The following is a 13,975-nucleotide window of genomic DNA, read 5'->3' on the forward strand; positions in this document are numbered from 1 at the left end:
GGCAATACTGTTCCTGGCTAGGTAGTGACACTGAGCAGGCTGGCGAGGCTCCTTCCCTTAGGAGCCTATATACTGGCTTTGGGATCATCTAGGTGGAGCCTTGCCTGTGGTTGGCTGAACTCTGGTAGACTTGCATGGAGAAGACCTACAGATAATTGCCTCTGATGATTCATCACGCTCTCTGACTCAGGGATGACTTACCAGGTTTAAGCGGGTTCAGGCTTAGATAACTCATCTCATCCTCCCCCCCTCCCCTTCCTTCAAAAGATGCCTATAAGATGTCTTTGGGCCTAATTGTCGGGTTATGACCAATGGAGTTCCTGAAATAGGTGGTCGGGTATATGTATGTTGCCGACTGGCTCCCACGAGTGATCATCTGGACCAGAATCTTCCTAGTCAACGAGGTTCGTGGGCTTCCCTTGGAGTCCAAGATCTGCCTCACCAGGTATTCTTCTTGCCCTTGGACCATGAAGGGAGAAGGAGATGGCTGTATCTGTCCAGGGGAAGAGTCATTGTACTTCTTCAGTATGGAAACATGGAACACTGGATGCACCTTCAGCATATTGGATAGCTGGAGTTTGAAGGCCACCAGATTAATCTGTTGGAGGACCTGGAATGGGCTGAGATATCAGTAGTCCAGCTTCCTTGGGGGCGATGTCTAGGTGTCGTGTTGAGAGCCACACTTGCAATGTAAGGGGTGTCCTGCTGATGGAGGTCTGCTTTGGTGGGGATGATGTATTTTATAATGCCTTTTATCTTTGAAGTACTTTATAAAAACTAGCTTAACACTAATTAAAACATTTCTCTGCATATACAAAGGGCCTCAATAAGAACTCCATGTCATTTTGTTTTACCTGGTCAGGGATTTGTTTAATTTTGTTGTTGTTATACATTTATATTATAGTAGTATGTAGAGGAAGCAGTCATGATTGGGGCTACATTGTGCTGGATCTGTACATTTTTATTTAAGCTTACTTTATTACATTTTATCTTAATTTAAAATGGCTATAGATTGCAATTGCTACAGATGAAGAAAAATTCATTCAACATGCTAGAAGGGTCAAATGCATATACATACATTTTATATAAACAAAAGTTAAGTTAATACAGTAAACACTGGATATAATGTGCTAACTAAGTAGTGTGAGGCTGAGAACATGGTTAAATTTCAGAGTCTTGGAAGTAGGATTCTGAGCTGTCGATGAGCATAGGCTGACAAGGAGAACTTACTTTTCTAGACAGTGTTTTGTATTATAAGCCTTGAAGCTCTGCCCACTCTAGCGAAAGGTCGGAAGGCACCTCCAAAAGGTTAACATCAGAGTTCCTGAAATTCTCAAATTTCCTGCCACAGATCTATCTGGGGAAAGGTAAACATTTTTTCATGAACAGCTCGATGTGACCCCTTCTTGTGATCAGTTAGGTATTCGCTATTGCCAACTGGTTTTAGATTTTTTTCTTTTTTCCACCCTCTCTCATGAAAACATAATGAAAGGCTGCCAACTTACACATTTTCTCTTCTTCAAAATGCTGTCAAATGGGATAAAGACAGAAAAATGGCTGCCATTTCTCTACAGTCTATCTGCATGTGGAAAGAAAGCTGCCCCTTAATAAAACTGGTTGCAACTTCCCCCCATTTTCAGTGAGATTGAAGCCATGCTCACAGGCAAAATGGCTGCCACTCTGTAGTTCAAGGGGCTCGTGTACTTGGGATCCAGGTCGAGGAGAAGCCCTGGATGGCAGTGAGGCAGGGGAGGAGTGGAGTCAAGACAGTAATAGGAAATATTTGCCAGTTTCCCTAACTTAGAGGTGAGGAGAAGGTAGGTGGAGTCTCCATCTGAGCAGCCAAGGAGATAAGTTTTTCTATGCATTAAAGGTTGACTTTTCAACCTGAAATTATCTCTCACACGTAGCTAGAAGAGTAGAGGGAGTTAAAAAGTCAAAAGGCAGACTAGAAAACATGGTTTGATGATGTATATAAAAACTCATGATTGGCCTAACTAATCACATGACTTTCTGCGCTCTGATTCAAGACTTTTGATCTTTAGAGGTTAGCAATACTGGCTATTATACATAGCAATAGCCAAGAGGACTGCTCCCATTAATGGGTTATTTATATTTCTGCCTGCCTGGTCATAAGAACTGAGCAGGCATAGGTCCTGATTCAGCAAGGTACTCAAGCTCATTCCTATCTTTAAGCATGTAGTAGTTCCACTGAAATTGGTGGGATTAATCTTGCGCTCAAATATATTACTGAATTGGTGCTGTACATGGGAGAAGGAGACTGCAAAGCATGCTCACAAATCTTAATATTAAAGGTATTGCCTCATTTTCGTCTTACAAGATCTTGATTAAAGTATAAACTGATAGCAAACGCTAAAATGTTAATGGTGTATTTCTTAAGTTTAAAATATAACAATTTAGCTTTAAGTTTTAACTTACTAGTAGCCTGCCTTGCCTTTTGATCTTAAGGATATATTGTATGTTTCGGTTTCAGAGGAGCAGGTTCAAGGACAAGGCAAAGTTTGTACCTTGGGGAAGTTTTTAACCTAAGCTGGTAAGAATAAGCTTAGGGGGTCTTTAGTGTACCATATATTGTACCATGTCAAGGTTCCTTCCCCACTCTGAACTCGAGGGTACAGATGTGGGGACCTGCATGAAAGACCCCCTAAGCTTATTCTTACCAGCTTAGGTTAAAAACTTCTTCCCCAAGGTACAAACTTTGCCTTGTCCTTGAACCTGCTACTCTGAAACCTAAACATACAATATATGTATGTTTTGTTATCTTTTATATTTTTACTGTTCCCTGAAATTATCTAAACAATTTGGAGTGTCCCTAGCAACCAAAACAATGCTGTTTTACAGATACTTTCTACAGCACGATAGGGGCACTTGCTCACAGCTTTCCCACATAGCAGCTCACAATGTTAGATCATGAAAACAGAATAAACAAACAGGACATTGTTTAAATGAATAATGTTCAGTGTGTTCAAAGAACTGTGAATGTAGTATTTTGTTTTTTATACTATTGTGAGTGATATGGTTTTAATTCCAGATTTCATTCTGTAGTAATGTAATACTTTTAAACACATTTGGTACTTGACATAATTTTTCTCCTTATTTTAAGAGTATCAGAGAAATTTTGTACGTATCATTGGTAAAATCTGATCAGTGTAGTAGCACAAGCAGTAATTCTTGCTAGGACAAGAGATCTACTTTTGCTAGTAGGACAAAGAATGACAAATTTGGAATTGGAACAAAATTGTAGCCAATATTTTGTTTATCATCGTGTAGTCTGTTGCATACTTGACCTTTCGTATGAAGTAGTTTAATATATCTTAGATAATGACAGATTTCAGAGAAGCAGCCGTGTTAGTCTGTGTCTGCAAAAAGAAAAGGAGGGCTTGCGGCACCTTAGAGACTAACCAATTTATTTGAGCATAAGCTTTCATGAGCTATAGCTCAGTACATCCGATGAAGTGAGCTGTAGCTCACGAAAGCTTATGCTCAAATAAATTTGTTAGTCTCTAAGGTGCCACAAGTCCTCCTTTTCTTTTTTCTTAGATAATGAGTTACCCAGAATGGCATACAGTTTTTCAAATTTGGTGGCAGCAGAGCTACAGAGAGAGGGATATATTACTTCTCTTATAATGAGATGCCTTTGAATATGCAGTTTAAAATCCATATTTTTTGCAGACATATCAAAATTTAAATTCATGACTTTTATTCAATACTAAATGGATATCATTTAATATAAATATCTGAAATAATCATGCTGCTTAACACAGTTAAGAAATCTAGTAATAGATTATAAATTATCCTTAGAATCTGTTGTATTTATTATTAATAAGCAGACACACAGACTCCTGCCTCCTCTCCTCCCCAGAAATTTTAAAAACTTATTTATTAGTTTTTCATAACACATAGAACATAAACATTACTACATATGAGCTGAGAACCAGCAATTTGAACAATTAACAATGTCATACATTTTGGGATCATCAGTAGTGACTGTAAGTTGCATTGGGATTTTTACTGAAGATAAGATAGTTACATTCTCAGTGTAATCTTAAAAGAAAGATGTTACTGTCATCTGTAGGCAAACATTTAAAAATGTTGCATTCTGAAATGTCCATTTTTCTTCTCACATTTGTTTGGGTTCCCCAAGCTGAACAGCCAAAGTCACCAAAAATTCCAAATTGACACACACGTTCAGGTAATATCTTTGACCCAGGCTCCTTTTGATATTTTATATGTTAAATCAATAAGAGATATTCCCCTTATTCAGGATAATCTAATTGAGCAATGCCACCAGAACTGGTGGACGTCAGAACAATATGCAGTATTCCAGTATCTGTCTTACCAATGCTGTCTGCAGAGGTAAAATCACCTCCTTACTGCTGTCAGTACTCCCTTGTTTATATTGCATGGCATGCAATGAATAGGGCATGGGAGCCTATATTAAACCAGGAGAATTATACTTAGCAGTGCTTCATTCTCTGTACACTGCCCAGATTGCACATTGAATAGGAAAAGGGTGTATTCTGTCATTTTATTTGAACCAATAGATCAATAATTAGAGATAATCTTGGAGTCAGGACTTTGAGATTCTATTCCGGGCTCTGACATTAACTTGCTGTGTGACTGAAAGTCACTTAACTTGCCTGTGCTTCCATTTTAAATGATTGTAATATTAAATACTTTCCAGAGTGTTGAAAGCAACTTTAAAATTGTCTCAAAAGTCACTATATTAATATAAAATATAATAATGCTTTTGATACATATGCACATCAGAACTCAGTTTCTTCTCTACACCTCTCATTTCACAGTGTACAAAACATGTATACCTTTTACAAGTCAGTTCCTGTGCAGCTGTTCTGGCAGTTAGAGAACTGACTGAAAGGTAACAACAAGCTCCATGCCTCAAGTTTCACAACTAATAAGGTTTTAAACTTTTGAGGCCAAAGGAATTTTTCAGTTCTGCTTCTGTTAGTTCTTTTGAAATTAATATGTATTTTGAGAATCATTTTCAAAATATAGTCTCGTAAATTTCAAAGCAAGGATTTGGTCCTTTAATGTGCCTTTCATTTACAACATATTTCAGAGGGAAAGGATCTGCATTCTATCTTTGCATTTAGTTCCTGTAGCAGATGGAATCATTAGGAGCTTGGAAGTTTATTTTTTAAACAGTTGCAACGAAAAAAAAGGTTCCAAGAAATAATAGCTTGATTATATAAACTAAGAAAAATCGAACTGAACACTTCCAACAAATGATTATATTCTCCTTTGAGAATTGCCAGTTTTTAGGGAAAAAATGCCCCTGGTACTTTGAATTTTCTAGAGAATGTCTGTTAGGGCCACTTATACTTACATGATGCAGAGTTCTGAGTGTATGAAATGAGGGGAGAGTGGCCCTAATTGCCCCTAATTTCTTTTTGACCTTTGAAGGTGCATTAAGTTCAGAGCACACTTGGTATCCCTGATGATTCTCTTATTGTTTTTTTTTAAGGGGGGGGTGATTTTTTTTATTTAGTCAGTTTTTTCTTTTAAAAAACAACAATAAATGTTAGTGTCCATGCCATACCATGCATTGTTGGAGGCCCGGGCCTCTTTAGTTGCTTCCCTTTTCCCTAATGTTGGTCCCATTAGGCTGATTCCTTCCCCCCCCACCCCCCCCCCCCCGGCCCCATTGAAAAGCTACTCTTTGTATCTTGAGTCTTTGGAGTCCTTCCACTTAATGTTGTGATGTCCATTAGACACCCATGTTTGGTTCCCCTAGTATTAGGGAGAAAGTTGCAGTGCTGACGTGTTAGATCTGATAGTCTTCTCCAGCTGAAGTATTGGGAGAGCTACCTCAAATGTCTGCTTATGGTGATGTCTCTTCAGACATCATTGACTTCAAGAAGCAACTGGACTGTTGAGGTCTGTTTGCCAAAGTCACTTTAGGCCTGGCAAAAGCAGTCTAACAGTCCCAATCCCCACTCTTGTCTAACTTGACAGTTCAGTACTGAGTGTCTAGCACCCTTGATGGCCATCTGAACTCTGAAGATCCACTCATAAAATGTAAAAAGAAAAGGACTACTTGTGGTGAGCTGTAGCTCACGAAAGCTTATGCTCAAATAAATTTGTTAGTCTCTAAGGTGCCACAAGTACTCCTTTTCTTTTTGCGAATACAGACTAACACGGCTGCTACTCTGAAACCTGTCATAAAATGTAGCTTCAGCAATTCTTTGCTGAGGCTAATCTGGTCCTGGTTGAAAAGGGGTATGAAAGTAGTTGTCTGGAGCCCTACAGTACTGAACTATGCTAAGAGGGCTCAAGGTTCGAACTTGACATGGGTGTCTCACCATCCAGATTTGTTTTCTGGCTAGAAGGAGAAATGAAGGTACAGTTCTGATAGGTCCTTCCTCTTCCTTCATAGTGAGAGTACCAAAGCTTTAAGACACACTTTCTTCCTGCAATAAAGGTACTTAGGCGAGATGTTCCTTGACGTCTCTGTCATCGTCACAGAGGTGTGTAGAGGTTCCAGCAATGGCCCCTGCAGATTCTCCCTTCAACATCATGAGGAGTCAGGAACCAGTTCCAGCTGTGCATCTGTTAGTATTGGTGGCTTCAGCCTAGTAGGGATCTTTCAATTGTTTCTCCTCTCCTGGAAGAGCCAAAGCTTTGGTGCCCAGAAGTCTTGTTGCTATGGGTATCTGAGCTACAATGATACAGAATATTCAAGAACGCTGGGGGTGGGAATGAGGTGAAGCAGGAATTTGGCTGTCAGGAGTTCTCTTCTTATGTCATTTGCCTTCTGCGACACTATCTACAGTGGGCTGGAGGCTTATCTAGCTCACTGCACCATTTAAAGTTTGTGGACTCTACTGGAGGTGAAGCTCCACATCAGTGTTCTGCAGTTGAGATTTATTTATGTAACCTGTATAGCTTTTTCCCATTAATGAAATCGAAACATGTCCTAATCCTGACAGACTATGATTATGTATTACACCAACTCCTAACGTGATGCTCAGTGCAGCCCGCTATGTTAGGAAACTGTTTTGTTGAAGGAGTACAGCATCCACCATCAGATCACTCCAAGAGCTCTTTACCTACGGGAGAAAACAGAATAGGATTTTTAGTCAATGGCATAAGCAGTCTCTCAAGCACTTTGTCTTTCATCATCTGTTCTTCAAGTGGGGTAAACCCTAACTAAAGCTTTTCCTCAAAGAGAGTGCAAAATAGTCTCTGATTTATATTCTGAGGGAGAGTTGGTGTATACTTCTGTATTTTCCCTCTGATCATTCACATTGACAGTCAGGTCAGGAACCAAGATGTCATTGATAACTCTGGCTTGGGCTTTGCTGTTTTAGTCTTGCTTCCTGGAACTGATGTTGGAACAACACTGATATTGGGACCACAACTGTGGTTGGGGGCTGGGACCGGGGGAAGGGCTGGAGCAGAGCTGGGGGAAGAGTAGGGCTGGGCGGCGCTCTCTCCCCGCCCCCGCCGTGCTCCCCGAACTTTCCTCTGCACCGCCCTAGGGGGCAAGCCCCACAGTTTGGGGACCGCTACCTTAGAACGATGGCATTTGTTGAAAAGATTCCTTAGAGTTTGCTGAAGTAATTTTGCTTGTGATATTGGCATTCTCACAGATTCTTATTCTTTATTGGTGTTAACCTTGTACCTTTCACCTGCACTGAATTAAGAAAAAATTCATATGAATAGGTTCTTTGACTTACAGTATAAAGTTAACACCACATTTCTTCTTTAGTCTTTAACTTAATAGTTTAGTCTGATAAGAATTTATGTAAAATGACCAAGACCCTTAAAATGAAGATTATAAATTAAATTTCTCATGAATGCTTTTTTCTTTGGGGTGTTGAATATTGAATCTCACTAAAAAGTATAGCTGCTGCAACTTCTGTAGTTTTTATTTTGAAGGTCATACAGTATTATTTTCCATACTTTAAGCTCTAATTTTTTAAAGAGGGAAAAACCCTCCCTAATAACCGTATAAGCCTAAAAGAGCATTATTGTCACAGTTTATTTAAAGGTTTTTTTTCGATCTGGTCATTGTTAGGAACGCACTTAAATACTTGAAAATAACACTTCTTTCCTAACAATGACATCCTTTTTTTCCCCACTTGGCTTATTTTTTCCTCTCTATTTCTAAGAGAGCTGAAATTTACTGTGGTTATTTTTGTTTACTTCCTCATTTATGCACTAGCAGTATTCGTTATATAATCCCAGTTATAAAACCAGTCACTTCAGACACAGAACATGGTTGTCATATATTTTTTAAGAATTACTAAATAATTATGGCTTTCAGGAGCGCTTTTAAAATCTTGCTAATAAGAGAGATGTAGTTGTACGTATTGAAGGAGTATGTTTGTATGTGTGCCGAATATTGAATTTATCAAAAAGTTTGCTAATTAATGTAAGTTTTGTTGATGTATTGTAATGTGAATACTAGTTGAATAGGAAATTGCCTGAGATAGCTTTACACCAGGCTGTGTGAAATGAATTCATTATCTGATAATAGTAGCATACTGAAGCAGTCAGAAGTGTGGATTACATAGAAATGTAATTTACTGAAATTGGACAGAGTACCGTAGTTACTAGTTGTTGAGTCACATAGAAAGAAGTTATTAAGTGGGTTACCAAAAAGTCTAGCCCCAGTAGTAATCAGTATTTTCATTAATGGCTTCAAAGAAGAAAAAGAATACACTCTAGTTAAAGATGTGGATGATAAAAAGCTCATAGAATTAGTTAAGTTGTAGGCAAGTGTTTAAAATCAAAATTAAAACTTTGCAAAAGAAACAAACTGGTCTGAAATATTTAGAATTAGTTTAAATAAAGAATAATTTAGAGAAACTTGCATAGGGAGAAATTCACATTAATCCAGTAACTGGTTAAAAGACAGGAAACAGAGTTAGGAGTAAATGGTTACTTTTTGGAAAGGAGAGAGGTAAATAGTGTTCCCCCGAGGGATCTTCACTGGGACCAGTGATGTCCAACATACTCATAAATGATCTGGAAAAAGGGGTAAACAGTGAGGTGGCAAAATTTGCAGACAATACAAAATTACTCAAGATAGTTAAACCCAAAGCAGACTCTGAAGAGTTACAAAGGGATCTCATAAAACTGGGTGACTGGGCAATAAAGTGGCAGATGAAATTCAATATTGATAAATGCAAAGTAATGCACATTGGAAAATATAATCCCAACTACACATACAAAATTATGAGGTCTAAATTAACTACCACCATTCAAGAAAGATCTTGGAGTCACTGTAGATAGTTCTCTGAAAACATCTGCTCAGTGTGCAGTGGCAATCAAAAAAGCTAACAGGATGTTAGGAACCATTAGGAAAAGAATAGATAATAAGACAGAAAATATTATAATGCCACTATATAAGTCCATGGTATGCCCACACCTTGAATACTGTGTACAGTTCTGGTTGCCCCATCTCAAAGAAGATATATTAGAATTGGAAAAGGTACAGAAGAAACCAACAAAAATGATTAAGGGTATGGAACAGGTTTTATGTGAGGAGAGATTAAAAAGACTGGGACTTTTCAGCTTGGACAAGACATGGCTAAGGAGTAATGTGATAGAATTCTATAAAATCATGAATTGTGTGGAGAAACTGAATAAGTGTTTGTTTGTTCTGTCATATAACACAAGAACCGGGGTCACCCAATGAAATTAATAGGCAGCATGTTGAAAAACAAAAAGAAGGAAGTTCTTCTTCATACAACGGAGAGTCAACCTGTGGAACTCATTGCTATGGGATGTTGTGAAGGCCAAAAGTACAACTGGGTTCAAAAACGAAGTTCATGGAGGATAAGTCCATCAGTGACTATTAGCCAAGGTGGTCAGGGATGCAACCTCATGCTCTGTGTGTCCCTAGCTGGGCGTGGATGACAGGTGTAGTTCACTTAATGATTGCCTGTTGTGTTCATTCTCTCTGAAGCACCTGGCATTGGCCACTGTCAGAAGACAGGATACTGGGTTAGATGGACCATTGGTCTGACCCAGAATGGCTGTTCTTAATCAAATGCACAAATACAAAATAAGGATATACAGCTTATGAAATAATAGCAGACAAAAGTTTCTGGTCATCACTGAAACTCGGTTGCCGAAAAAAAGAAGACAGCTGCTGTCTTGGCATATACTAATAGAAGTATTGGGCCAGTTTTTTTCCCTAGTGAAAGTCTAATTTCAAGGGACTTTTCAGAGATAAATTTGGCTGATTTTGTGCAAAACAAGCAATGTAGGTATCTGCTCTATTTGGCATATAAGTGTTAAATAACAATAAAAATCTGTGTTAGTATGACCCCATTTGAAATATTGCATTTAATTTTAGATACCTCATATAAACACAAACAAACTTACATTTAGGAGAGTTTGGGGAGGGAAATAATAAATTTGGCAAGTCACATGTATGGTTAAAAGTGACCGCTTATGAATGAGTATATACAATAATACTAGGGAATTGCTTTCACTGGAGATATTCAAAGTTTTACTTGGTATCCTTTATTGGTCACCTGAGTCATCCAGTCCAGTAACCCTCAACCATTCTGAGTGTCCCTTTTGAGTGATTTTACATTTCAGTGGTAAAAATGAGAAGTTATATTTTCCTTACTCCCTTATTTGAATCAAATTAATATTATACAAATTGAAAATCTTAGTGGAGGATAGAGGTAATATTTTTCTATTTCTAGTTTCCTGAAGTGCTGTGTGTAGTATGGTGTGCTTAAAATCTTGATAGTCTATTGCTTTATTACTAATTTTGGGTTTTGTTTCTTTTCTCTATAGCCTCAGCACCCACCAGCAGTGTAAGTAAACGTAGAGTTTCTCCCAACATCAGTTCCGCATTGGAAAAGAGAAGCATCATCATGTCTAACATTACTATTGACCCGGATGTCAAACCTGGCGAGTATGTCATCAAGAGCCTCTTTGCCGAGTTTGCTGTTCAAGCTGAAAAGAAAATTGAAGTTGTAATGGCTGAACCCTTGGTGAGTCATTTGTTTTAGTAGCAATTAAATTGCTCGTTTGTCTGAAATTTAATATCTTACTAGAAATTTATAAAAAAATGATGAATGTAGAACTGGAACTGATACTGTAGTTGAAGAATTTTCATAGTGGTTGTCATTTGGAAGGTAGGTTTGAAAAGCCCTGTGCCAACAGGGTTGCTAACTGGATTTTTTTTAACTGCATTTCACTAAAACTGTTGCTAAGGATCCAGAATACATATTGACACAAAACCCCTTAGTATTTATAAGTCCTGTAAAAGTGCAGAATGGAACAAAAAAGCAATCTTACATTAACACTGCCTAACATTTTTCTTCCTGAAATTCCTTTTGAAGAATGTTTTGAAAATGTATGTTAAAGCTGAGTTTTGGTTTTTTTCTGAGTAGCAGTGGCTCTGGCAGCTGGACAAGAGAGTGGGTGACCCATGTATATTGCAAATGAATTCAACCCCAAAAACCTGTTTAAAGATTCAGATGTGCGGATGCTGAAATAAACAAACAGAACATTTAACCTGGGGTATCTGGAATTACTTAATTCCTGTCTGTTTGAAAACTAATTGTCCAATGAAAACTGTGTAGCTGGTTGAGTGACTTGCTTTCTTAAAACTGAACGGGAGATAGAAACACACCAAACTGTGGTGGCAATCTCTATGAGCATGACGGATAAATGTGTAGTGCATCTGTTCTTTGGTTACATGGACTTAATTGGAGGCTTGCATTAAATCAAAAATATTACTGTTAAAAAAAAAAAAAAAAGTGTAGCCACCAGCATATATATGCTAGCCTACTATATGATGGTGTAATTTTTTAATGTTCTTGCCTTCATTCAACTCCTTAACTCTTTTGACCCTGTGTTGTTACCTCTTACTTATTGTCCTAATATTTACTAAGATGGCCTCATGTCTCGGTCAGGGAACCTGGCTTTGTTCTGGAAATCCAGTTCTCCTGGGTAGCATTCAGTTGACATAACTATAAGAGTCCCTCTTCTTGCAGTCCCCTACCTCATTCGCTATGCACCTTCCAGCTTCTGCAACGAGTGAGGCTGGGGTCCTACAGACAACATTTACAACAGAGTTCCTATGGCATCATTTACAATTCTTACTATTGTGCATAGTCATCCTGTGCACTGAAGGAGGCAGGGGTTCTGTGAAGAAATTAGTATGTAATTATGTAATTAAAGATTGCAACATACTACAAAGGCTGCAGGGGGCTGAATCAAGGTTGCACAGGTGGGAAACTGAGAAGAATTGCCCACACTGAATGTCTTAAGGCTCCTACTATGATTCTTTTACCTCCATTCTTAGACTGAATTATTTCTGTTTTTTATGAGCAATAAAGAAAGACCTTTTGTTAGTATTTATGATTTTGTAAAGATACCAAAGTGATGGGCAGTGGTGAGCTGAAGCTGGTTCGCACCGGTTAATTGGAACCGGTTGTTAAATTTAGAAGCCCTTTTAGAACCAGGGTAGCGTAGCTGGGGAGGAGCAGGGGGAGCAGCCGCTCCCCCCACAGATCACATCAAAAGTGGCGCCTTAGGTGCCGACTCCGTGGGTGCTCCAGGGCTGGAACACCCACGGGGAAAATTTGGTGGGTGCAGAGCACCCACTGGCAGCTTCCCGCCCTGCCCCTGGCCCTAGCTCACCTCTGCTCCGCCTCCGCCCCGGAGTTACGCTCCACCCCTCTCTGCTTCTCCAACCCCCCCCCCCCCCCCCCGGCTTCCCACAAATCAGCTGTTCACATAGGAAGCCTGGGAGGGCTGAGAAGCAAGCAGTGGCTTCGTGCACAGGCCCAAGGAGGCGGAGCGGAGGTGAGCTGGGCTGGCAGGGGCGCGAGGAGGGCCGCCCGCGCCGCAGTAGGTAACCCAGGGGGGCGCGCAGGGGAACCGCTCCCCACCCCAGCTCACCTCCACCTCTGCCTCCCTGGGTCTGAGCTGCTTCTCAGCCCTTCCAGGCGAACAGCTGATTCGCAGGAAGCCGGGAGGAGGGGCGGAGAAGCAGAGTGGGGCGGAGCGTAACTCAGGGGCGGAGGCAGAGCGGAGGTGAGCTGGGGGTGGGGGCGGGGCGGGGAGCTGCCGGTGGGTGCTCTGCACCCACCAAATTTTCCCCGTGGGTGCTCCAGCCCCGGAGCACCCACGGAGTCGGCGCCTAAGGTGCCACTTTTGATGTGATCAGTGATCTGCTCTCCCCTCCTCTTCCCCCCCCCCCCAGCTACGCTACCCCGCCCCGGGAAATAGCTTTTTTTCCCGGATGTATAATAACTTTTTGACTTTTTTTTTTTTTTTTTAAACAAGACTTGCACTTAGTATTTCCTACATTCCTCACCAAAGTCCTTGATAAAATATTTGTCTTAAATGAATATTTGTTTTTTTCCTAAGGTTACAAGGAAAGGGTAACTACAGTTAATTCCTCTTTGAGTACATGTTAATGTGGATCCCATTGTAGCTATGCATATGCCATGCGTGCGTGAGATTGGAATCTTTTGAATAGCAGCATCTAGCATGCACCCGGTACCTGTTAGTGCACTTGTGAGAGAGCATAAAGGGGTAGAGTGGCTTGACCCTCCTTCAGTTCCCTCTTTCCATGTGCAGCAAGATGGAACTGGGTTGTGTCTGACCTGCATCTGATTTTTCAGTACTCATTTCAGTGAATAAATGCTTCTTCTTTTCTCCTTTTTATTAGTTGCGTCATTTTAGCTTTTGGGTGTTCCAAAAAGAAAAGTTGTGGGGAGAAGAAGAAAGCAGTTAGAATGGATGGAGGAGGTCCCCCCAGTACAGCAGAGTGAGGTGCTTCACACCTACCTTTAGCTATGGCAGACTCAAAACCCACTGGATTTAAACCCTGTCCTCCCTCTGATGACTTCGGGCATGTCTACACTTACCTCTGGAGCGATTGATCCAGCGGGGGTTGATTTATCACGTCTAGTTGACTAATAAACTCTACTCTGTTTTGAAAACGCTT

General features: G+C 40.0%; 1 protein-coding gene across 16 annotated transcripts in view; it reads left to right on the forward strand.

Moving 5' to 3' along the window:
* FRYL (FRY like transcription coactivator) overlaps window positions 1-13,975 on the forward strand; it is a 387,869-nt gene that overhangs the window by 129,549 nt on the left and 244,345 nt on the right. For all 16 annotated transcript variants that reach the window (XM_037897819.2, XM_037897820.2, XM_037897812.2 and 13 more), the window contains one exon: window positions 10,804-11,003. In XM_037897819.2, coding sequence (XP_037753747.1) covers window positions 10,884-11,003 — 120 coding nt within the window. In that variant the 5' untranslated portion in view covers window positions 10,804-10,883. The remainder of the gene's footprint in view (window positions 1-10,803; window positions 11,004-13,975) is intronic.

Source organism: Chelonia mydas, chromosome 4 (assembly GCF_015237465.2).
Source record: "Chelonia mydas isolate rCheMyd1 chromosome 4, rCheMyd1.pri.v2, whole genome shotgun sequence".
Taxonomy (NCBI): domain Eukaryota; kingdom Metazoa; phylum Chordata; order Testudines; family Cheloniidae; genus Chelonia; species Chelonia mydas.